A 25,536-nucleotide genomic window follows, 5' to 3' on the forward strand; every position below is an offset into this window, starting at 1 on the left:
TCTTCTCTGACTCCCCACATCTCCTGTGGATCCCACAGATCTGCCACCACCCCTAACATCCCTCTCTCCACTTGCTGCTTTATCTCAGGCCCCAAATCCAGCAGATATTCTGCTAATCCACAGACCATGACCACTGCTGCCTGGGAAGCAGATAGTGTCAGTAGATCTTTGCTCCTTCTGTCCCCCTAGATCTAGCTCCCCAGTCTCATTCCCAGTGTAATAGCAGACTGGGTGGTCTCTCTTCACTGTCCCTTCCCATTCCGAGAAGATGGAATGAGAAGGCCATGGTAGAACATTTTTCCCCCTCCGTTCTGTGAAATCCTTCAGACATGTAGTCTATCCTGTTCCTACGTGTCAGTCCCCACTATTCAGAAATACCTTTTAAGCCTGCGTTGGTTGTATAGTGGTGAGCATAGCTGCCTTCCAGAAATACCTTTTACCTGGAACGCTCCAGAGGCTACGGCTCTCAGGGGCAAATAAAAATTCCTAGCACAAAGCAGCCTTCACACTCTCTGCAAACTGAGAAGGAAACTGAAACCTTGGAACAAAACACACACCCAATAAAGACAAATCTAGAAATTAGCACCTAGATGTATAATCATCTCAATCCCAGGTATCTAGATGCCAGTGGAAAAGACAATCAAACCAGCCAGTTCAACATGCCTCCACTAGTTCCCAATTGTACTACCAGAGCAGTCTGCAGATATTTTAACAAAGATGAAGCATAAGCAAAAGATCCTAAGTCATCTGTATGAAAAAAAGAATACAGAGGAAATTAATAAATCGCTTAAAAAATTCAGGAAAACCCAAATTAACAGTGAAAGAAAATGAACAAGGCAGGTCAAGACCGGATAATGGAAATAGATTCTATAAAGAAAATGTAACCTGAGAGGACTCTGCCAATGAAGAACTTTGGGATTTGAACAGGGACGACAGAGGCAAGCTTCATCAGCAAACTACAAGAGATGGAAGAGAGAATCTTTCATTGCTTCCACCAAAGACATATGATAGAAGAAATGGATATATTATCAAGGACATGTGAAGTTTACTGATACAAGCATTCAAGAAATGTGTATTTGAATAAGTATAAACTAATGTGTTTCAATGCTTTAGCCATAGGGAGTGACATTATTAGGAGGTGTGGCCTAGTTGGAGGAAGTGTGTCTCTTTGGGTGTAAGCTTTGAGGTTTCCTAGACACAAGCTCTGCCCACTATGGAGTTGAGTCTCCTCCTGGCTGTATTCAGATCAAGATGTAGAACTTTCAGCTCCTCCACCACAATGTTTGCTAGCCATGCTTCCCACCATAATGAACTAAACCTTTGAAACTGTAAGCCAGCCACAATTAAATGTTTGCCTTTATAAGAGTTGACTCAGTAATAGTGTCTTTTCATACAATGGAAACTTCAGCTTTCTTTTATTGGTTCTTTGTATTGTTCTTTGTTTCTATTTGGTTCTCTGAGAAAAATCAACAAGATAGGCAAACCCTTGTCCAAACTAATTAAAAGACAGAGAGGAAAGATCAAAATTAATAAAATCAGAAAGGAAAAGAAAATATCACAACAGACACTGAAGAAATCCAGAAAATCATGAGGACATACTTTATTTTATTTTTTATTGTTTTGAATTTTTTTATTTATTTACTTATTTTTCTTACAACTTTATTTAAAAAAGAGAGAGATATGTACAGATTTTTAAAGCATTTTGGCATAAAATGATATGAATATATTTTTTCAGTACTTGATTTTTTAAAAGTTTGATAGTATGCATTGAAATCTTACTAGTTACCATAAGCATAAAGTATATGTAAAACAAAATGTGACATGCAAATTGTCAAAATTTTCTTGGTGTGTATAGATTAAACATAATGATCAAAAATTGCCACAAGGCTATCTATTTTCTTAGCTCTTAAGTTATTAATGATTTAAGGTCTAGGTGTATCCAACTCTGAGTGGGTATTATACAATTGATGTTTTTGTTGGTTTTTTTTTTTTTTTTTCAAGGAAGGACTGGGGTTTCTACTTTTTGGCCTTTCCTTTTTTTGAGCTTCATATGATCTGTTAGCTGTTTCTTGGATATTCAGAGCTTTCGGGGGATAGTATTCAATTATCAGTGACTGCATATTATGTCTGTCCTTTTGTGATTGGGTTACTTCACTCAGGATGATATTCTCTCTATATATCCATTTTCCTAGGAATTTCATAAAGTCGTTTCTAATAGCTGAGTAGCACTCCATTGTGTAAATATACCACAATTTTTGTATCCATTAATCTACTGAAGGACATCTGGGTGCTTTCCAGCTTCTGGCTATTATAAATAGGGCTGCTTTGAACATTGTGGTGCACAGATCATAATAACTCAACTCATTTATTGTCAATTATATATTAAGTATTTGTCAACAAACAAGGTATCAATCATAATGAAGTAGGCATTTTAGCAAAATTATATACTTGTGAATACATTTATAGTCTCCATTAGCACATTGGAGTTTATAAAGTAAGTAAGACCTGACAGAAAAGACAAAGTACAGTGCAATATTAGGAAAGTTAATGTCTTCTGGATGTTAAGCAGTGGATAGATTATATGAAATCACCAGTCTAAATTGTTCCCAGATCAAATGAACAGACATACTGAGTCAACCCTCCAACTGTCCAAGAGTACATGTTCTTCTCAACTGCTTACAGAATATTGTCTTCATTACAGATCACAAAAGTCTATAGTACATCTTTAAAACTATTGAAATTTTAAATGGTTATTGTTAACTTAAAAGATTAAACAATTATAATGATTGAGGTTGTTTGACGAGTCCACATGCACCCAAGATGAAGGGTCTGAATGCTTGCAGAGGCTTTCATAGTGTTGCTTATATATGCTATGTACTTACATTTGGGGTTTCTGAGTCTTTGAACACACTGTCTTTTCTCACTATAATCCAGATACCTTATCTTTTGAAAAACTCATTTAATGTTGTTTTCCATTTTGGATTATATTAACTCAGCAAATATGTTAAAAAAACATTTACAAGGATCTCTTCCTATAGGTTCAAGATAGTGTGTAGTGGACACTGTTGTTGATGATGTAAATACATACAGCCTGTTTGATGCATAAATTTCAAAAAGGAAATTAATCTGCTTACAACAAAAACACATAATGGTTATCTAGATCACCTACAGAAAACTTAAGTTTCATGATAGAAAACAAAAATTTTGGCAAGTCACAAAATATGCAGATTATTCAAGCTTAAGATGTTTTAACATGGGAGTTTTCAACTTTATGACTGTAGAGAGTTGGTATCGACTCAGTAGAAACCAGTCACTGAGTCTTGGGTTTGGTTTTTGTCTTTACTTTTATTTTCTCCCAGTGTGTCTTGATACTGCAGTGCCGTGTTCTCAGTGTTGACTGCCTGCTTCTCACCAGACCCGTGTTTGCAAAGGAGAAATGACCAATGCTCTACAGAGGTGCTAAGCCGTAATATTGAGTGTAGCTATATTAAATATATTTTCACTTAATGTTATTTCCATTTTCTAAGGCAAGTTTTCCAAAGCCTAACCCTCTGAAAGAGGAGAAACATTTGAATACACACAGCATAGGAAACTCTTGAAGATTCTCAATCTTTTAACTTCTTAGTTTGGCAGTTTATAGTCTCTGATCATTTTCTCTAGAGAAAAAAAAGTAAAATACATATTAATGTTATGAATATATAAAATCCTCATATTAATCAATAGTGTTGCTTTTAACTTTCATTTGTAATGTTTATTCCAGATGTTTCAGCTGTGTTGATAATTACTGTGTATAATGCATGAGATTGATTTTCTGTAGAATCAGTGGCAAAGTTATGTTCTTTACAAAAGATTGTGTGGGGAAGAAAGAACTCACTGACTAAAACACTGGCTGCTTTTTCAGAGGACCCTTGTTTTATTCCTAGAACCCATGTGGTGGCAATCACCCATCTGCAACTGCAGTTGTAGAGCATCTGATGGCCACGCTGTCTTCCATGGGAACTACATGCACATGGTGCAGAGACACACATGCAGGGAAAACACATACACAATACTAATCTAAAAATTAAAAATCTAAAAATAAACCCCTACAGTGAGTGAGAGAGAGGGAGAGAGAGAGAAAGTCTGTGTCTGTTTGTGTGCATGTGCAATTGCCTTTTGCGATGAGGAAACAGAATCAGATCATTTAGTACAAAAGTTATAGACCATTGTAAGCTGTTTACTGTAGCTGCTGGGAACTTAACTCCAGCCCTAAAGTTATACTCTTATAAGACAGACCACTTTGTGAAATAATTAAATGGAAAATCCATCATATTAATTTGAGAATAAGCTTTTAATATTTTTCTCCTGACTAAAGATTTCTCCTGAACAAAGTTTTTTGGTTCTGTAACTTAGATATTTGAAATAAAAATATAAAAATCAGGGTGTATTCAAGTATGACATCAAGACTTTTGTAAAACATCCATTCTTAAAAATATTTAAATCAAAAGTAAATATGAGATTCTGTGTAGTTAACATTTTCATTAAAATGTTTTTCTTATTTACTTTTTTTTTTGAAAGCTATTATTTTCCCAGTCAGCTAGGACTGGTGGTAGCTCAGAAAGATTTAACAAAGCAGTTGGTAAGCTTTTGATCTGGGTTTGCCTGATAGTTTATAACTTAATTTGTGTCCATTTATCAAAGTGTTGTCTTGGTCTCTTCATGGAGTGAGTCAGTTCAGTGTGAGGTGTTTGTTCTTTGTTTTTTATTCTTGTTTTTGAAGTAAGTTCATTAAATTAAGATAATTTTATTAATAGATTTCATAGAATTCTTAAAAAGTTGAAGCAAGTTAAAAGTTTTTGAACATTTCTTCTGATCTCGGAGATAAACCCTGCTTTGATCTGCTTAGTATCTGGCTGTTTCTACCAGCCGTTGGATGGATCCCATGGACTCTTTAAAAGTCATGTTTCGGCTGCACTGAACCTAATTTACCCATTTACTTCTTGTACACATGTGGATCATTTCATAGTATCTATTGTGTCAAAATGACTGGTCTGGAACTGTTTTCTTCTAAGTCATTTATTTGATAATTACCAGTTCTTTTTTCCTGACCACCCTTTTTTCCACATTTGTTGGCTTTGAGCAATGTGTTATTTGGATACATTTAAGCTGCAGAAATTAAGTTTTGTATTAGTCAAATAAACAGTCTCTTTCCTCTCATACCACAAATCTTGACTCCTTTCTCTAGCTTTCCTGGAAACAGGAACAATGGAATGAAGAGTGGCCAACTTGAGCTTTATTATACTTAATGGTTAGTTCTACCCATGTACGAAATGTACCTGTCCTTAGAGATGAATGAAAAATCACATTTTATATTATTAAAAATTAATTGAAATTCATTTGGGACTATTGATATATTAGCAGGTCACTCAAGAAATTTAAAACATGTGTGGGATTGAGTATAGGGACAGGAGGCACAGATGGGCTTGTACAAACACTGAGATCCAGAGCCCTTACCACCCATGGAGCTGTCCAAGGTTAAGTACATAAGCCATTTGCTAGTTCACTCATTAATTATGGGTGACATTTTAGCCAGCACAATTTTACAGTGTCTACATGATACTGGTACTTCATGCAGATTTCAAAGTCTAATTGTATTTTGAAGCCTTCAGCATCATACAGGAGTGGTCTTTCAGCAAGTGGTTCAGTATCAAGGTGTGCATTCTGTGACACCATTACTGAAGAGGATTTTATATCCCTTAGTCAACCCTCTAACTTTATGTTCTATTCATCAGTCAAGTTTTTGCAATTGTCTGGAGTTTGGCAATGTAGCTTGCATTTTCTTTGCAAGCCTATCACCTTTAATCCCAGTTCACTTAATATTGCATGCCCATAGGAAGGAGACTTTGTAGAGATGGTTTGAGCAATGGTATAAAAGGATCTCTTCAACTTACCCATCTTAGGATGGTTGGTGAGCCATGCTCTATAGGACTTCTAAATGGGAACCAACATCTCTTGCTATAGGTAGTGGGCATTGAGGGCCTTTGTACCTAACACGAGTTTACAGGCTGCAGTACACTAGTGGAAAGTCTAGCTTTTACAGTACTTCACACTTCTGGCCATGTTACAGCTCATTATACTAGACTTGGTTTTACCATAAAAGAATTACCTCATGAGACAGTAGGAATCCTACCTCTAAGGGTTGTCAGAGAATCAGAGAGGAAGGACCTAAGTTCCATCATCATCCCTCTCACCCTTTACTTGTCACTGGAAAGACTTTCTGCCTTTAATTTTTCTGGAAACCATTTGGCTTCTTTTATTTTAGATTCTTTGTGGAATGTCATATTATTGATTTCTTTGGCATATGGTTGTACTTATTTCCTTTAGATTTCAAAGGCAAATAACTATATGAATATATTTTCAATTAACTATGTTTAATGATAAATTCTCAAACAATGTCGAACATCTATTGAACAAATATGTACTAAAATCATTGTATAAGTCCCTTAAAAATAAGCATTATAGGACTTGGGACATAACTCAAACTTGTATGCATGCTAGCCCTACCTAGCCTTAATCTTCAGCAATAAAAGAAAAATAAAGAATTTTGTATAGATATTTTTATCTGAAAAAAAAAATACATCATTAGGGTAGAAAAACTCATTTTTTTGTGCTATAGAAGGAACACAGTAACATGTATGTTTCCTATGAACTGTGTTTCCATAGGGAAGAGCAGAACAGAGGTGCTGTGTCCATATAGAAACATGAGGGCAACATACACTTTACCTGTTTCTGTTTAGTAAGCACATGTAATAACAAAATATTTTAATTAGGTATTTCAGAAGGACAAACATGTTTCCTCGTGGTCTTTGCACCATTTATGATATTGCTTCTTAACCTTCAGAATCTTGTAGCCCTGTAATACAATTCATGTCATCATGACCCCAGCAATAAACTTATTCTGTTGCGACTTCATAACTGTAATCTTACCAGTGTTAGGATTCATCATGTAAATGCCTGTGTTTTCCAGTGGTCTTAGGTGGCCCTGAAAAACGGAACCAAAATCCCTGTAGGAGACACCACCCACAGGTTGAGAACAACTGATTTATGTTTCTACTTAATAATTTATCTTAAAATATCACTCTGAGATTCCCTAAATTTGAATTAAATTGTTTTAAGTTGAATGCATTGATTATTTGGAAATTACACCCATGTGCCCTGATCACTTTTGCTTCCCATTCCTCCCAGGTCTATGCTCCAACCCTTGTACACTCCTCACAAAAAGAAAAAAAAATGCTAAGTCTGATTTGTGTTACCAATATACTCATTAGAGCATGGTCAAACTTCCAATGGACAACCCCTTTATGCCATATTTTCTTAAATATTGATATTGCTGAAAATGATGTTCCATAGAAAATGCTCTGGGTTTATAATGGACATAAATAATTGTTTCAGATGTCAGGTACTCCAAAATACTGCACATATTGGTTCTCTTGAATTTTACTAACCTTTTACAGGCTAAGAAATAATGAACTCATAGATTATGAGTTAAACTTAGTGGAATCATGTTCTTATATAATTGGTATGATTTTGAACATGATGGTAGCATCTTTTTCAATGTTGCATTTCCATTGAGTATTTATCTCATATTCTAAAGGTAGGAGTGATCCACATACTAGGTGTGTGTTGCCCAGAAGACCTTGTAAATTATTAACATGCGTTAATAAAAGTAATAGAATGTTGTGTTGAACTTTACTTTTCTCAAGAGGAAGGTTGAAGAGAGCAGCATTGTCCTTGTCTTTTTCAGGTGCATTTCTTTGATTTCACATTAGTCCCCCTCGCTCAGAAGATGGAGAGCCTGGTGTGGCTGAGGGAATTAGCAAAGGAAGAGAAAGAAAGAAATATTCTATTAAGTGGACTTCTCCTAAATTACTCCCAGGTATGTAATCCGTTAGTGTTTACAGGATGCATGTTTTCATACTTCTAAAAGTAGAAAGCGATTTGGATAAAGCAAATGGATGTTGGCGGTGAAGACATTGATGCCTGGAAAATTATTCATTTGGGGCTCGGGAGAGGGTTCAGGAGGGAAAGCTTTTGTACACAAGATTAAGATGCTGAGTTTGAATCACAAGAACTTGTGTAGGAGCTGATGCTAAAGGATGGCTCAGTAACCATGGTGCCCTTAAAGAGGAAGAGGACATGGAGACTGGAGAGTCTGCAGCAATGTTCATGCCAGCCAGCCTGGCACACACAGTGAGAACAGACAATCTCTCGTGCAAGGTAAATGGAAGGACTAACACTTGAATTTGTCCTCCGGTCTCCACGTGTGTGTGCAATCTGGAAAACATGCATATATTCCCAGATATGTGTACATATGTACAGGGATATACTCATCATTTCATTATAGAAATACATAAAATAAAAACAACTGTTTTAGAGAAAGAATGGAAACCTTGCATTCTGCACAGTTGTAGTTCTCTGTAACCATGTCCATCAATGACAAATGGAATTGTCTTTAATCAGTGTAAGAGCTATGCTTATCTGTGAGAACAAGAAAAAAAACTATTTATAATACAGTTAGAGCTTGTATGCATGTAGGAGAATGGCAATAGTAGGTTGGCTTCTAGGGTCTATGACTGCTTCAGCCACAGAGAGTTGACTAGATTTAGTGTCAGACATAAATTTCCTCCTATTGAGCAGGCATTAATTCTAGACAGTAGCCATAATTGATGTATCTCTAATGTAACTTCTATACCTAAGGCTCAGGGCAATTCTGGGAAGATGGGAAAGAAAGATTCTAAGAGACAGAGGACTGGGCTACCTACTCCTGCTAGATAGTGTCTTCTCAATATGGCAGGAAGACTGCACTCATGACATGTCAATATTCTGGCTTCCTAAGCAACACCCACATGATGGAACAACAGTTGACACAGCAGTGCGATTGGAGAAATTACACAAGACCCCACCCTTAGATGAAGAGCTATAGGTAATCATTGGCTGCTGAGAGAGGGAAATAAGTTTTCTCCAGCCATGAACTCCCAGGTTATCTAATGGTAAATAGTAATCTATAAGCAGTTACATATGAGCAACACTGAATGGTCACAGTAGGTTATGTCCTTGGTAGACTTTGTGTGCACTTGGTACATAGATATGCATATACATATGTTTATGTAACAATAATTAAAAATCAGTGACTAATTTGAGAAGGAATAGGGGCTATAGGAATAGGAGCTGGAGAGAAGGGGTTGGGTAAAATTATGTAAATATAATGTTCATAAATAAAATCCCCTTTCAGAAAATTAAGAGAACAAAACCCCAAAAGAAAGTAGTAAGCTAGCAAATATCAAGTATAAGGTAGTTCACATAAGACTGCCTCATTCGGTAAATAAAGATACTTCAGATAAATACGTAACTATGTTCCAAATTGTAAATTAGCTTCAGATTTAACTGAGCTCTTCTATATTATAGGAAAAATGTAGAATTATGTCTCATGCCCTGTGTCACATCTGAAGTTGCTTAATTTTATGTCATTTTCATAATATTGGTAATCAAGTACTTTCCACAGGTACATGTTATTTAAGCACTTAAAATGAGTGCCTGGCATCTAGAGTGAAACGGAGCATAGCATTTATCTAGAGAAAAGTGTCTGTTAGTGTGTTAGTAGCAGCAAGTTAGTTAAGTGGAAGGCAGGATGCTTTGTTTCTAACCATTCTTTGTATAAAGGATTGGGATTTCACACAACGTTTGGAGAATGTCATAGAAAAGTTGGAATTGCCTTGCTTTTGCAGTTCATAGCTGTCATTAGACCTCTAGCTGCTTTACATTTTTATCTTTGATGTCTCATGCAGATGGTTTAATAAGTTTGAGAGTTGCTTTTGGAATGGAATTGAATAAATTTGATTCATTACTGGCTTTCCAGGTAGGCACAGATATTTAAACTTACATTCGGGTAGAACATAGAGTGAGGGCTTACTGCTTAAAAGAGCTCAAAGAGGACCCGAGTTTGGTTTTCAACATCCATGTTGGGCAGGGAACAGCCACCTGTAATGTCAGCTCCATGGGATCTGAAACTCTTTTATGGTATGTGTACACCTGCACACATGTGTGCATATATATACACATATTTGTCTTACCCCCAAACAAGATATGAAACTAAAAAGCAAAGCCTTGTATCAAGATTAAATTAAATTATGTAGATAAGTCCTACATCACAAGTATACCCTATTTGGAGTTAAATGCTAGTATCCTTTGTTGTCAGCTTTGGCCTTATATGTCCTCTGAAGAATATCTAGAAACATTTTGGATTCTGAATCTTTGTAATTATTGCAATTGATAGGAAATACACAATCAAGTCCAACACCTCTAAGATATGTTTGTGTCCAAAGACGGAATTTCCTTTCTATCCTGAAGTTTTATCTTGTATCACCTTTCAGGAACACAGGATTTTCACAGGATAGATAGGTATGTGTAGTGAGAACGCTGGTTTCACACAGAAATGCTATAGGAATAGGTTGTTGCTTTAATCTCAGGTGTGGGATATGGGATAATATTTGATTATCCACAGTAGTTAATATCACTGCATACTCTAGCGGGGGTGTAACCATGCCAGTTTTACAAGTGTATGACGTTCAGAATTCTGGGGACTCTTGAAAGGGTACAAAGTGCCGGAGCCAGGAGTGGTGGAAGCTGCTGCCCCTTCTCCTGCAGCTACTGGTTGCAGGTTGCTGGTGCTGGTTTGGAGGTAAACTGACAACTGAGATCAAACTCGCCTTAAGGAACTCGACACCCCTGATAAACAGGAAGTAGTCTAACAAGATGGACATACTGGCTCCCACGTGCCCCCGCGGTCTGGTCCTCTAGTTCTCCTAGGACAATGGCCACAGGGAAAAAACTCTATGAAGTTTATGAACTGTTATACAGGAAGGGTCCTTCTGCAGTTCAAGAACCAGATTACAGCGGGAAATGTAGTGAGAAAGAACCACCGGGAAGGCAAAGCTCCAGTCTCCAATAAGATGACCAGCTGCATCATTCAGTTGTTACAGAGGGCTGGTATAAAAACTGCTTTCACCAAGAAATTTGGAGACACTGCTTTCCTTGCACCCCAATGTGAAGTGATTCCAACACAACTGGATCTTTTCTCAAAAGGAACCCTGGTGTAAAGAAGGGGTATAAGTTTTATCCACCCAAAGTGGAGATGTTCCTCAAGAATGATGCCAATAATGATCCACGGTTATCTGAGGAGCAACTCATTGCTGCAAAGTTTTGTTTTGCTGGACTTGTTACAGGGCAGACTGAAGTGGACATCGTGAGTCATGCCATACAAGCTATTTTTGTAATTCTGGAGAAATCCTGGCTGCCCCAGGACTGTGCACTGGTTGATATGAAGATTGAATTTGGCGTTGATGTGACCACCAAAGAGATTGTTCTTGCAGATGTCATAGATAATGATTCCCGGAGACTATGGCCATCTGGAGATCAGAGACAGCAGAAAGACAAGCAGTCGTACCATAATCTCAAAGAAGTAACTCCGGAAGGACTCCAGATGGTAAAGAAAAACGTTGAGTGGGTTGCAGACCGAGTTGAATTGCTTCTCCAGTCCGACGGTCCGTGCAGTTTCGACCTCTGACCTTGGTCACTGTGAAAAAATTAAGAAGGCTTGTGGAAATTTTGAGGTTCCATGTGAACTCTGAGTAACATCCACACATGAAGGATCAGATGAAACTTTGAAGATTAAATCAGAATATGAAGGGGATGGCATAAGTTCTGTAGTGGTCACAGTGGCAGGCAGAGGCAATGGACTAGGCCCAGTGATATCTGGTAATACCGCATATCTGGTTATCGGCTGTCCCCAATCACACCAGACTGGGGTGCTCAGGATGTGTGGTCATCTCTTCGAATACCCAGTGGTCTTGGCTGTTCAACTATACTTTCTCCATAAGTTTGCTGCTCAGGTATTTGGGCTAAAGAACCATTTGGTGTGGGCCAAACTTTGAGGGAGGATATTGAACAAGTGGATATCCTTAAAGCATGCTGATAAGAACATCAGAGAATGTAATTTGTTATAAAGCAATTTAATTTGTAGGAGAAAAGTTACATATTCCTAGTTTAGATTTAAAGGAAAAAAAATCTTTTCTTTGTTTTAAAAAGTAATAAATTGTGTCTGAAAATCAAAACCTGTGCTCTCTCAGGAAGTACAACATGGAAGATTTTTTAATTCTCTTGGTAATACATTTCATTGTATTTATTGTCTAGAAGCCTGAGAGCAGTTTTACTTAGCAGATCCATGTGTAGGAATGCAGACACCCTAGGCACTCTTAGAAACGCTCTCTGCTCAAACCCAGTGTTCCCTGAGTTCACTGTGGGCTGTTCCAGTCAGTTCTTCCTTCTCACAGGAACTTCTTCCCAGAGGCTCTTCCGACAGCAGAACAAGAATAGGAAACACCCAAGACTAGATCACTTTCCCTTAAATTCACAGCCCAGCAACAACAACTCAGTGCTTCATTCTGTGGACCAGATGCAAGTTCCAGGCCGCCTCCCTCAAGGAAGGTGTTACAGTCAGGCACAGCCTCTGGGTGTTGGCAGTTGTTGGAAGCCATCATCACGTCAGATTCTGCCAACAACAGTACTAGTAAAGTGCTAAGATAATAGATTGTATACTAAATTTATTGCTGACTATCTCATGTAAATATGAGTATTTAAAAATGAAGTGGGATTTCAGCCTCTGCTCCATTTTTGTACTTGCATTTTCTTTAGAAAGGGGACAATTCTGGGTTAAATTTTCTTAGATAGGTGGATATCCAGAGACTTCCCCAGCATGTGAATCATTCCATCCGCAGACACCAAACCCTGACACTATTGCTGATGCCAAGATGTGCTTGCAGACAGGAGCCTGTCATGGTTGTCCTCTAAGAGGCTCTGCCAGCACCTGACTAAAACAGATGCAGGTACTCACAGATAACCACTGGACTGAGCCCTGGGACCCCAATGGAAGAGTTAAGGGGAGGTCTGAAGGAGCTGAAGTTGATAACAACCCCATAGGGGAGCAAATTACCAGATCACCTGGAGCTCCCAGGGACTAAATCACCAACCAAGTATACATGGGCTGGTCCATGGCTCCAGATACGTATTTAGCAGAGGACTGCCTCATCTGGCACTGGGGGTGGGGGGGTGAGGAGATCTGTCCTGTGGAGGTGTGATGCCCCAGAGAAGGGGCATGCTAGAGGGTTGAGGTGGGAGTAGGTGGATAGGTGGGGAAGCACCCTCTTAGAGGCAAAGGGTAGGAAAATGGGCTGGGGGGGTCATGAAAGGGAGACTGAGAAAAGAGATAACATTTGAAATGTAAACAAATAAAATGATTAATGAATAAAAAATGTGAAGGGGAGGGATAAGGGACATGTGGTGGGAAAACTGGGAAGAAAGATAACATTGAGATGTAAGTAAATAAAATAACAAATAAAAATTGAAAAAACATTTAATAAACAAAAAATAAAAAAAATAAAATAAGCCTTTAAATATTTAAATATGTATAGCATATTTAATATATACATACATGCATGAAAACAAGGGGAGGGGTGAGGAAGCATGGGAGATGGGGGAAGAGGATAATATTTGAAATGTAAATGCATAAAATATCATATATATATACATATATATGTGCTTAAATCACATATGTGTTTTCTCATTGACATTTGAATGTATTGGTAACAGCTAGGTAGGAACATTGGAATATTGAAACCAACAAAACAAAAAAAGGAAACAATTTTACTTACTATCAGTTCATCCATGTCAGGCAGTAGAGTGGCATCAGCTTTTCCTAATTTTACATTTACTGAGGAAATAGGTAAGTTGTATATGAGTTGTTTTTTTTTTAACAGAGAGTAGCGAAAAGAGCATATTTAGCCCAAATTTTGTTTCTGATTTTCAACCATATGATGATTCTCCTCACTTAAATTTCTGTCTCAATTATAAATAGCCATATACTCTTAGATACAAAGCTGAAATTAAAAAAAAATAAACGTTTTAAATGTAAGTCATGCATTCCAAAGACCCTTCAAAGGCATTTTACAGCATTCTAGCTTCATGTGGTCCGACCTCAACTTTGCATTTTAAATTTTCTTTCAAAGCCTTTCCTCCACCCCAAGTTAGTTACTCAGCTTGCACACTGATTTACCATGTTTTGCACACTCCCCACCGTGCTGAGAACAAGGCAGAGCCAGATTCAGCTGGCTTGCGTTCTCCTGGAGTTCACAGCCTGGGAGATGAACAAAATTTGGAATTACAAGGGTATATGATTTAACATAATCAACCAATTTGTACTATATAAACCCTTTCTGTCCCTGTCCTCCTGCTGCCCTCTCCTTCTCTCTCTCTCTCTCTTCCTTTCTCCCTTCCTCCTCACTCTCTCTTATCACATTTGAAAAGACTGAGCTGGAGACTATTTGAGAAACTATGTTAGAGGAGTGGAAAGGCCTCTTTAGTGTTTTCTAGCCTGCCGAGCCAGCTTGCCTGATTCAGGAAACTCTCTGTAGGAAGTGAGCAAATCCAGCAGAGGCCTGCTGTAGTTTTTCACATAATAATACTAGACTTAAGGTTTGTGTCATAAATTATGAGGAAACTCACAGCTTGCAGGAAGTAAGTACTATTATAGACCTGTAGTACAACATGCTTAGGGAACTGAGGGGGAGAAACACCATAAAAATGGGAGGGAGTTATATAATTTCTTATACTATCACCAATTTCTGGATTATATATAGTTTGTTTTGTTGAACTTAATATGTCAAAAACAATTCAGTATAGAAAAAGCAAAAATCATAAAAATAGTGTTACCCATATGTACGTGTTGGAGCTTCTTTGAATTGACTGAGGATTATCAAGCTATGGAAATGTTCATTATTTTTCCACACTGAGCCACCATTTAAGAATTGTTTCTAGAACATTATATCAATTTAAATTGCATATATTTATAGGCAACTATAATACTTCATTTAGATTCATGAGGTCTGAATTATTACTAATTAATTCCTATAACATAATAGTGTCTCATGTGAGAAGGTTGACATCCATTACTTTAGAAAAAATGTAACCTGGAAAGTGTTAGGTCGCAGAGGCCTGAGAAGGTATGTTCTGGACATAGCGTTGTCCTAGAACTAGCCATGTAAGAAGATCTGTGCGTGACAGCTGGAGATTGTCATGGAAGACTTGCTTATGCAGTGACTGGAAACAGACACTTTCCAGAGTGATCTGACGTCCTCGAAACTACCCAACATCTCCACTACCCTACTACTAATGTAAAGGAAAAGGTAAAAGGATGATTTTGTTTCCACTTTTATCCAATTCATGTTATCACGCTGAAGTGGAAATATTGTAAATAATAGGCTAAAAACAAGCTGCAGAAGCAGTCCATGGGAAAAACAGAGAGTTTCCAAGTGTATGTGCTGCTATTTCTCTTCTTGCCAATAAATCGTCTTCTATTCATGTGAAAAATAGCCATTGACAGTAGTTTTGTGTAGAATTTCTTCAGGTACCAGTTGAGTGAAGAAGCTTCTCAGTTTGTTTTAATTCGTGGAACACTAATCACCCAACTTGGAGGAGCATCTGTATACAGAACTCTAAGCTCTGGTGTTTGAATGAATCAAGTGGAGCACATCACAGGAATATGGTTTTGATGAAAGCCTTGGAGGGGTAGGAGTGAGGCCTAAGTCAAGGCCAGCAAGTCTTAGTACATAGATGTATGAGGGGGCTACTGGCCATTAGATATTTGCTGTGTATAACTCAGATACAAAATAGTTAGTTTAGATAGAAGCCAATAGTTTGTCTAAGCACAGTTTTCCAGGAATGGCTGTGGAGAGAGTCATTTAGTCCTCCTGAATTTTCTCTCCCAGTTATTATTTTATGAATATTAGTTATCTACATAATCAGATGGTGTGTTCTCAGTCTCTCAGAGTCTTTTGCTAAGATTTCATTACATGAAAAGAGGTTACCCATGTCTCATCCTCCTCCTGGGGTCCCAATGACAAATCAAGGAGGTTCTATTCAGCCAAAGTTCACTGGAAAACAAATGATGGATATTTACTGGGAAATGGGAGTTCCCCAAAAGGGGGGCATTGGAAAGTTTTTACCTACGGGATGATGGCTTCCCCAAGGCTGCATAGATGGGGCCCCTTTCTCCAGTCTTCCCAAGCTTGTATATTAGCTCTTCCCTGAGGCCACATGTAGTAGGGGTAGAGTTGCGAACATCAGGTGATGTGGAGTGGCTGGATATTGTGGGTATTGTTTTGTGTCCCACTTCACCCTCTATGTGGGAATAGGAGCCATCAGTTGTCAACAAGCCCAACTGAGATGATCTTTTCCATATGGGCACAACTGAGTGCTTCAAGATGGTGGCTGCTTGGCCTGGGAGGCTAGTACTGTCCAAAAACATCCTCTAGGCATTTCTGATTGGACCACAATAAAAACAGTAAGGCACATACTTCATGGAGATTCCGAGAGGAAGGAGCAATGTTTGCTGTAAGCTTGTGTATAGAAAATGGTGATGTTTATTAGCTTTTCGACCATCTAATTACTCACCTCTGACAAGTGATGAGGAAATATATTTTAATTTAGCTTCAATTTCCTCCTGCTGAGTGGAGAGTGATGACTCTAACTGATGTGATCAGGATATGATCTGCTTGAGTAACAGACACATCAACAGTGACTCCTTGTAGACTCATGTTCTTAATGGGCAGGAAAACCAGATGTTTTACAATGACACCATTCATGATTGTTAATTTCTACCATGTTGTATAATTTGTGGTCACTGTATCATTCTGCCTTCGTCAGGAAGAACATAGGGAAGTGAGTTCAATAAGAGTACTAAAATATGGCCACCTTTTCAATCGAAAATGTGCATTATAATCTTTTGCAATTTACTATCTTTTAACACAATTATCTGTAATTTGTAATCTTAGTCTAACAGAAAAATATTTCAAAGTATATATTCAGAACCATACAAAATGCATCCCATTAGACATGTTTAATATTTTGTTTATTTACCAGAAAGATTTTTTTGGCGAAAATATTCAAAATAAGAAGGGAGCTGAGGGGATGGCTCTCTGCTTGGCAGAGGACACTTCAGTTCCCAGCTCTCGGGTTGAGTGGCTTACGGCTGCTCATCAGCTCTAGCTCCAGGAGGATCTGGGGATGTGGCATCAGGAGTCGCTGCCCATCACATGCACATACCCCTTGCTGCTTATACATAATAAAAACAAAATCTTGAAAATGAAAAGAAAAGAGGAAACAAAATTGAGACTTATGTTTAATTTTTGTCCTTTTTATTTAATAAACTTTATTATTTAAAAGTTGCAAATGAAACATTCAAACACCAAAATTAAACAGACCCATAATTTAAATACTTTATTGAACTTCTGCGCCTTTAGAATAGCCTTTCTGAAGCTGTAGATCTTCACATTGTGTTAATATTTTCACTATTAACTACACATCTCTATTTATCTATCTATATTGGAGTATTATATTTTTATTTATAAAACAACTATTTCATTTCTTCCCTTTTGCCCCTTCTCCCTCCAATTCCTCCTATGGTCAGCCTTTCTCTCAAATTGATGGCATCTTCTTCTTTGATTACTGTCATAACATATATATGTGTGCATACATATATAAATGCAAATTGATGAATTAAGTTTTGTCTTTTTGTGTGCATGTTTTCAGGGTTGATTACTCTGTATGGAATACCTACACAGAGAGCTCATTCTTGGGAGAAACTAATTCTCCTTCTCTTAGCAGTCATGTGCCTGCAGTTCTTTGTCTAAAGGTGGGACTCAATGAGATTTCTACCTACCATCCCATCAGGTATGCTGATACTGTCTTTGTTTGGGTCTTGTTTAGGCAGTCATATTGTTTCAGTATAGCTTCCCTGTCATTTCTAGGAGACACAACTCACTTCAGCTATTTCACTCCTGGGCATAGATCCAGAGAACTCTACAGACTACGCTAGAAATCTTTATACACTTTTGTTTCTTCATCCACTGTAGCAAGGAACTATTCACTCAATTGTCCATAAATAGATGGATGGATTACTAAAATGCATTTTGATTCTAGAGTCTTGAGAAAAGACTGGAGTCACTAAGTAGAAATCTACAAGCAATTATTTCGGTAAACACATGCACAGAAAGGTTTTTTTAATGTGTCTGCATTATGCATTGTGCTTCCAACTTCGTTTTAGTAAGAATTCGTTTGTTGCTTGCTTCCTGGGGATAGGCTCTGGCTAGAACTATGCACCTTCCAATTTTAAGTAGGAATAAGTTTTGTTAAATAAGCTTGGGCTTACTTCTAATTTTACTGTATTTTTTACTCTAATCCTCTTATCCCTTTATTAAATTTCTGACTCCATATTTAAGATGTTTTGATGCAATTAAAGGATTTTGTCTCTCCAGGGAGGGTGGTCTATTTTTTGTTTTTAATTTAGGAAAATCCTGCATCAGGCAGACTTAATTGCACTTTTCTCACCCTTGTGAGTAGATACAAACTAAAGCTCTTGTAAAAAGAATTACCACAAGTTTAATTAATGAGTTCAGTTCTCAGTCGTGGAAGAATGATTAAGCATGATCTTTAAGTCTGCCTTTTTATCTGAAAAATGAAACAGTTATATAAGTTTTCTTCAGGAGTACAGTCAGCCAAGAGCAAAGGTTAAGGCAGGTGGGAACATGGCTTTTTGGACAAGGCAGCACTTTCAACGGTGAAAGCATTTTATTCAGCCTAAAAAGGATCAGAGGAAGCAGTGATACAAACACTACTTCTAGGATGCTTCGTAACTTCCCACTCATTTCTTGGCCAATGCATTAGCTTGAATTTCTTCTTCATGATTTACCCGTGGTAAACTTGATCCTTGAAGTAGCAGTATTGAGGAAGGGAAGGCTAGTGTTGGTATGAGTGGGTTAATGCTGTTCCTTGACAGTTGTCTTTATAAATGGTGCCATTTGCTTGCCTTTCTTATGTCTCCAGTTCGTGTGGCTGCTGCTGTGTTATAACAACGCATGAAACACCTCCTTGATTGTGATCCTTTGATCTTATTTTCAAAAATACCACTTTTATGATGAAATATCAGTAGTTTGGTTTTAGTAAATGAAGAACACTCAATTTGACAATAAAATCCTAGGATTTTGCTTAACAAATATTTTAAGTCTACTGTTTCTCCATGTGTGTCTTTTACTTCTTTTAAGCTATTTGCAACTTTTTCTAAGGCATTGGGGAAAAAGACTATAATTTTAAGCTAGTTCAGTGACTGAAAATATATTAAGAATGTCACAGAATGGTATCAGAAGTAGCTGCTTCACCTTCTGCAGTATGGCTAAGTATATGGAGCCCTAGGCTTTTGAAATCCTAGTGACTGCTTTGAGGTTCTGGTGTCAGCCATAATATTTGTTGAACGCAGAAGAAACAAACAACATGTGTCCTAAGATAAGACACAAGAGAATTTTTTCATTAGATCTTTGTAAATTTTATCAATTCATAACTAAAATGAGCAGCAAATAAATATGAAATCATTATTAGATGGGGATGGAGAGATTCTTCTGTAGTTATGAGCACTGGCTGCTTTTCCAGAGGATCAGGGTTTGTTTCCTGGCAACCATACAGAAATTCATAACTGTCTGTGACTCCAGGTACAGGAGTCATATACCTTCTTTTGGCCTCCAAGGGAACATAGTTGGTGCACATATATATGTGCCTGCAAAACATATACACTTAAAACAATAACAAACTAATGTTTTTAAAACTATAGAAATATTAAAAGCTTCCCTGGTTGTAATTTTTTTTTATTGAATTCACCAATTGTAGTTTCACTGTTCCATAGTCTCTGACTTCCACAGGCAGACAAAGAGAGGGAGAGAGAAATTTGCTTTATGATCTTTAACTATTATCTCAAATACAAATTAAACAAGCTTTGTGAAATTCTATCTTCTCAACAATCTAAATTTAGAAGCCATGTGCACCAAGCTCATAGATGGGTTTAAGGCTACCATATGTGATCTATTACTCAAAGACATTTGTGGTGCCATTCCCAAAGATGGATGTTGGACAAGCCAAAGCAATGTGATCTTACAGACTTATGATTTGGGAAATAAATGAGAAAACACACAGTAGAAGTTTACATCCATATATTATACAATTTTGTGCTTATTAACTTTCTATGATATTATAAAGAGCCATATTTTCAAGGTGTCACACAGTTTATTCTAGAAATATTACCCACCACAGTTAATGTTAAGTACTTGTGAAAGGTACTTTAAATTTTATATTGCTAAAATAATTCCAAACCTTAGAAAATTTTAACAAACCAATTAGCCATTAGGATAGTAATATCCATTTCCCTTTACTTCATTCTAGTATTCTCCTTAGGCAAAAACGAAAAACATAGTTCATGCCATAAATACCAATTTTTGTTTTGTTATACTGGAAGTAAGTAGTATTTTGAGAAACTTATTTCTACAACATCTGTTAGGCTTGAAAAAATGATCTTAGCTCAATAGGAAAAGCGAGAACTGTGTGTTTTTGTGTATGCTTTACCATAGTGCATGGGTTTCTTGGTTACCTTGGCTTTGATTCATTCCGGGGAGTTTTACAGCCTGCAGCAAATGTCTAAGGAGCTTTTCGCATCTAAGCAAGTCTCATGTTTTCTGAATATTCTTGCTGCAGTATTCCTACACAGTGTGGACCACAGTGCTGATTCCTCTGTACTATCTTCAGGATAACCCAGACTAGATAGGGGCCTCTGGGGTTGCTGTTTGTTGGTGTTAGTCTCTGCTTCCCTGATTTATTTGTGGTGCCCAAGATGTTTCTGACATGCTAGGCTCCTGGTAGTTTTTTTTTTTTTTTAATTTTTTTTTTTTAGTTTTAAATAATTTTTGTAGTAGGATCTGATGATTTCTTGAATTTCCTCAGTTTCTGTTGTTATGTCTCCCCTTTCATTTCTGATTTTGTTAATTTGGATACTCTCTTTGTGCACTCTAGTTAGTCTGGCTAAGGGTTTATCGATCTTGTTGATTTTCTCAAAAAACCAGCTCCTGGTTGTGTTGATATTTTTGTATGGTAATTTTTGTTTCTGCTTGGTTGATTTCTGCTCTGAGATGAATTATTTCCTGCCATCTACTTCTCTTGGGTGTATCTACTTCTTTTTGTTCTAGAGCTTTCATCTGCACTGTTAAGTTGCAAGTGTATGCTCTCTTTGGTTTTTTTTTTGGAGGCACTCAGAGCTATGAGATTTCCTCTTAGTACTTTCATTGCATCCCATAGATTTGGGTATGTTGAGCTCTCCTTTTATTTAGGTTCTAGAAAATCCTTAATTTCTTTTTTTTTAAATTTTTTCTTTGACCATGTTATCATTGAGTAGAGCATTGTTCAGCTACCATGTGCATATGGACTTTTTGTTGTCTTAGTTGTTATTAAAACCCAACCTTAGTCGATGGTGATATGATAGGATGTGTTGGAATATTTCAATCTTCTTATATCTATTGAGGCTTGTTTTGTGACCAACTATTTGGTCAGCTTTCAAAAAATGCAGTGATGTGCTGAGAAGAAGGTGTATTCTTTTGTTTTAGGATGAAATGCTCTGTAGATATCTGTTAATTCCAATTGGTTCATAACCTTTGCTAGGTTCACTGGGTCTCTGTTCAATTTCTGCTTCCATGATCTGTCCATTGATGAGCGTGGGATGTTGAAGTATCTCACTATTATTGTGTGTGGTATAATGTATGTTTTGAGCTTTAGTAGGGTTTGTTTTATGAATATGGGTGCTCTTGTATTTGAGCATATATGTTTAGGATTAAGAATTCATCCTAATACATTTTTCCTGTAATGAGTAAAAAGTGTCCTTACTTATCTTTTTTTATAACTTTTGGTTGAAAATCTATTTTATTCAATATTAGAATGGCTATTCCAGCTTGTTTCTTGGGGCTGTTTTCTTGGAATATTTTTTTCCTAGCCTTTTACTCTGAGGTAGTGTCTGTCTTTGTCTCTGAGCTGTAATGTAATGTAACTTGTTATGGATGTGTTCCCTTGATTTCTAAGTTTATTGAAAAATGAGTATAATGTTCATTTATTTCATAATGAGTTTGGTTTATTGATGTGTTAAATAAGGCACTGGGACTTTATATCTTTATTTTTATATATGGCTCAAAGGTACTAAGAAAAATACATAAAGTATTGCAAATGAACTAACGTAAGAGTCATGCTGGACTGATCACGTTCAGCACCACCCTCTTCCTGGTGAACAGTTAAGCAATGCCAACTCTTGCTATCTGAGCATGAGAGGCTCTGCTTCAGGTTTCTGCATGCTTTGTCTCCACAGACCGTGTGAACATTCTCTGACAGGATTGCATTGTTGCTCAAGGGAGTTGGCAATATGCCAATTTATTAATGGCACAATAAGTCATTTAGATGTATATATTTCCCACTCTTTGTAAAAAGCCTTGTGATTTTTTAAATGCTAATTAACTTTCCAGAAATCTTAAGGCATGATTAAGATTATGCTTAATTATACATCATGTAGACATCAAATTATGCAAACAAAATAAAATGAACAGCCAACCAACCAAACGAACAAAATCCCAAAAATAACTTTGTAATTTGGTTGAATATCAAATTTTAATGTATCAAATAGCTATAGAACTTCATAAGCCATTTGAGTTTATATGAATGGGAATGTTATGAAAGATATTTAATTTAGATTCTGTCTGAAGTGTTTCAAGTCTTTCATCTTCCATGTAGTCATTATGATGACTAAATATCCCTCTTGATGTAGAAAAATGAATTTTTGAAATATTCTGTAGGTGAGAAGTTGGGAGAGTAACAATAACTTTGGTAAGACAGTATATAACAGTCAACTACTTCTTGTTCCATTGAAGCATTGTTGGTAATCATTGAAATAGTGAACGATCTTTAGTGAATACTATGTGGAGATGAAAAGTAGGGATTTTTTTTACAATGGTAATAAATAAGGTCTTAGTTTATTTAATAGAACTAATAATTTCTTCCTTATCAGTGGACCCTGATCTTATAAGGTTAAACCTTTAGACAATTATCTAGCGTATATGAATATGTTTTATAGAATTTTTAGAAGAGGACACTAAATAAATATCTGTAGCTAGTTTATGTGTTCTACATTTCATTGGAAAATTGCATTCTATAATGTCAATGTAGACTAGAAATTTCAGAATCACTGGACATTTTTTTTCCCACTGAAGCAAAGGCACTCACTGCAGTAAAAATAAAACCAGGCATCAGATAAAGCAGTGAAGCTTATATGACTGAGCAACTGCATCACAAGAGGGGAAATTCTATTCCTGTGTAGACAGGTGACTGAGCATTGTAAAGGGCAAATGAAGGAGATGTGATGGAAGAGAGCAGACATCTATTGAAAAACTTACAAAGGTTTGCTTAATATAACTGAGATTGAACCAGTGGTGTCAAGATTTTTGACAATTAAGTTAGAATCCCAACTTCCTGTGGAGAATAGGGCAGGACTTTGTCCTTGAAGATAAATTAGTTTCCAATGATTCACCTGAGTTGTGAGTTGTAGGTGCATTATCTCAAAGATGTGGAAACAAGGAAGACTGTCAAATGGTGGTGCCTAGTGCAAATGAGCCCTCTGAGGGTGGCCAAAGTCATTCTGGGGATGTGGCTTCACATTGCTGAGAGTCAAGTTTTGCTGTGTGTTAGGCATGGCTGTTAGCCTTTTGTTGTTGTCGTCATTGGGTTATATAAAACTAGATTTGCAGATTGCCAATTTTCTAGTCAAAAAGACTGTCACTTGTTTGTTTTGGAACATGTGATATGTTCTTACCTGAGTTGTGACTATTTTTCTTTTTAGTGCTTGCTTTGCCTGGTAAACCGTGCTATATGTTGTATGTGTGTTTCCATTTAAAGATAAAATATGAGTATTGCATATGATAGACAACCTCCTGTGATCATGTTCACACCACCTCCCTGCAGCAGCAGCTCCTGTGCCCAGGTTCCGATTTGTTTTCATAAATAGGTTCTTCTTCTTGCCCTGGAGCATTGTTCAAACTCACAATGATGCATTCACAATGTAGGTGTACCATATTTAGCATCTTTCCTTATTTTGGCTGACCTGAGATGTAAGTAGGTGTTTTTGTTGTGGTGGTTGTTTCTTTTATTTTTAAGATTTTATTTTTTATCCTTAAAAATATTGTCAAGTAAACACATTCCTTGCTGTGTGTCATAAATTAAGATAGTTAGTATTTAAGTAATTTGAGTAACCAACCAACAAGGTTTGCTTGTTTTTTATATGATAGTAATTCATCATTAGGCCATGAGAAGGCAGTATCATGGAATAGCAGTAGATTTATTCAGAGTGATCTAGTTGACTCTCTAGTGTGTGCTACTCAGGGAGAATAAAAAGCAGGGAACATTACTGCATTTGTGTGACCAGAAAGTGTCATGTGCTAGGACCAGTCATTATTTAACCCATGAAGATAGCTTTTTTTTTTTTAAATTAGACTATGACTTAATTCTCTGATTTTAGAGTTTAAGTCTGAGGTCTCTTCAGACACGCTATGGCTTTGAATTCATCCGGGCACATTGCTGCAAATACTGTTGGGTTTCTCCTAGATGTGTTTGTTACTGTCCCCACTATCCCTTTCTTATTTTTAACTTAAGGTCTCCTTCTAACTCAGCCCATTTATCCAACTATTTTTTTGTACATGCCTAGTCTAGTTAACAGTACCTGTGGGCACATAAGATGGTAACTGTTATTGACTACTGTGCCAGGTACTTTCAAATACACCCTCATTAAAACTTGAGAATAGTTTTATGAAGTGAGTATTGATGGTAATATTCAATCATTTTATCAGTTCTGAGTACACAGCTAAGAGCTGAGAATTCATCTAGGGCATGCTGTCAATTTCTCTCCTAGTTAGAGGGGATGGGAGGCTGGAGATGATTAAGGGGTAAATCCTCCACAGAGCTTGAAAAGTCATAAAAAGGGAAGTGGCTTCTTATGTTGGAGCATTGACAGCCAGGACCAAGACACAGGGAGGAAGATGTTAAAGATAATTGGTCAGCTGGAGTATTTCTAAATTTTTTCTAACTGCATTAAAGGGAATCTGTAAATTTCATGAGATTTGACATTATTTTAGGCACTAGGCTGAGACACCCGTCCCCAATTCTGGGAAACGCTCATTTCAGTGGTGGATTAGCACAGGGCATGACATCCCAAAAACTTGGTGGCCTCTCCTGATTGTGCACTGGTTAACACGGTGGCCAAGAGGTAGAGAAAGACAAAACATGTAAAAGAGTGGGTCAGTTTGAAAATAAACTCCGGTTAAAAAGTAATGGAATTGTATGGAAATGCTTGGCTGAAAAGGAAGAGGGCTTAGAACCTCAGTTTTCCTTACTCGTCAAATTTGGCTTGATGGGTAAAGTTTAGAAAGAAGCAGTTCTTTCCCTGGTGGGGCCTTCTTTTTTTTTTTTTTTCATCTTATCTTAATTACCTTGCCTGAAGGTATTTGTGTATGACGTTGATTAGTGTAGGGCACATAATCTTATGAT

General features: G+C 37.0%; 1 protein-coding gene and 1 pseudogene across 3 annotated transcripts in view; both read left to right on the forward strand.

Moving 5' to 3' along the window:
- CRPPA (CDP-L-ribitol pyrophosphorylase A) overlaps positions 1-25,536 on the forward strand; it is a gene marked incomplete at its 5' end in the record, with an annotated part of 280,876 nt that overhangs the window by 154,694 nt on the left and 100,646 nt on the right. For both annotated transcript variants that reach the window (XM_080936583.1, XM_080936584.1), the window contains one exon: positions 7,784-7,915. In XM_080936583.1, coding sequence (XP_080792709.1) covers positions 7,784-7,915 — 132 coding nt within the window. The remainder of the gene's footprint in view (positions 1-7,783; positions 7,916-25,536) is intronic.
- LOC308436926 (bifunctional phosphoribosylaminoimidazole carboxylase/phosphoribosylaminoimidazole succinocarboxamide synthetase-like) lies at positions 10,850-12,041 on the forward strand (annotated as a pseudogene). The gene has a single exon. The product of its transcript is annotated as a bifunctional phosphoribosylaminoimidazole carboxylase/phosphoribosylaminoimidazole succinocarboxamide synthetase-like (transcript).

This window comes from Micromys minutus (assembly GCF_963924665.1).
Source record: "Micromys minutus genome assembly, chromosome: 1".
In the NCBI taxonomy this organism is placed as follows: Eukaryota; Metazoa; Chordata; class Mammalia; order Rodentia; family Muridae; genus Micromys; species Micromys minutus.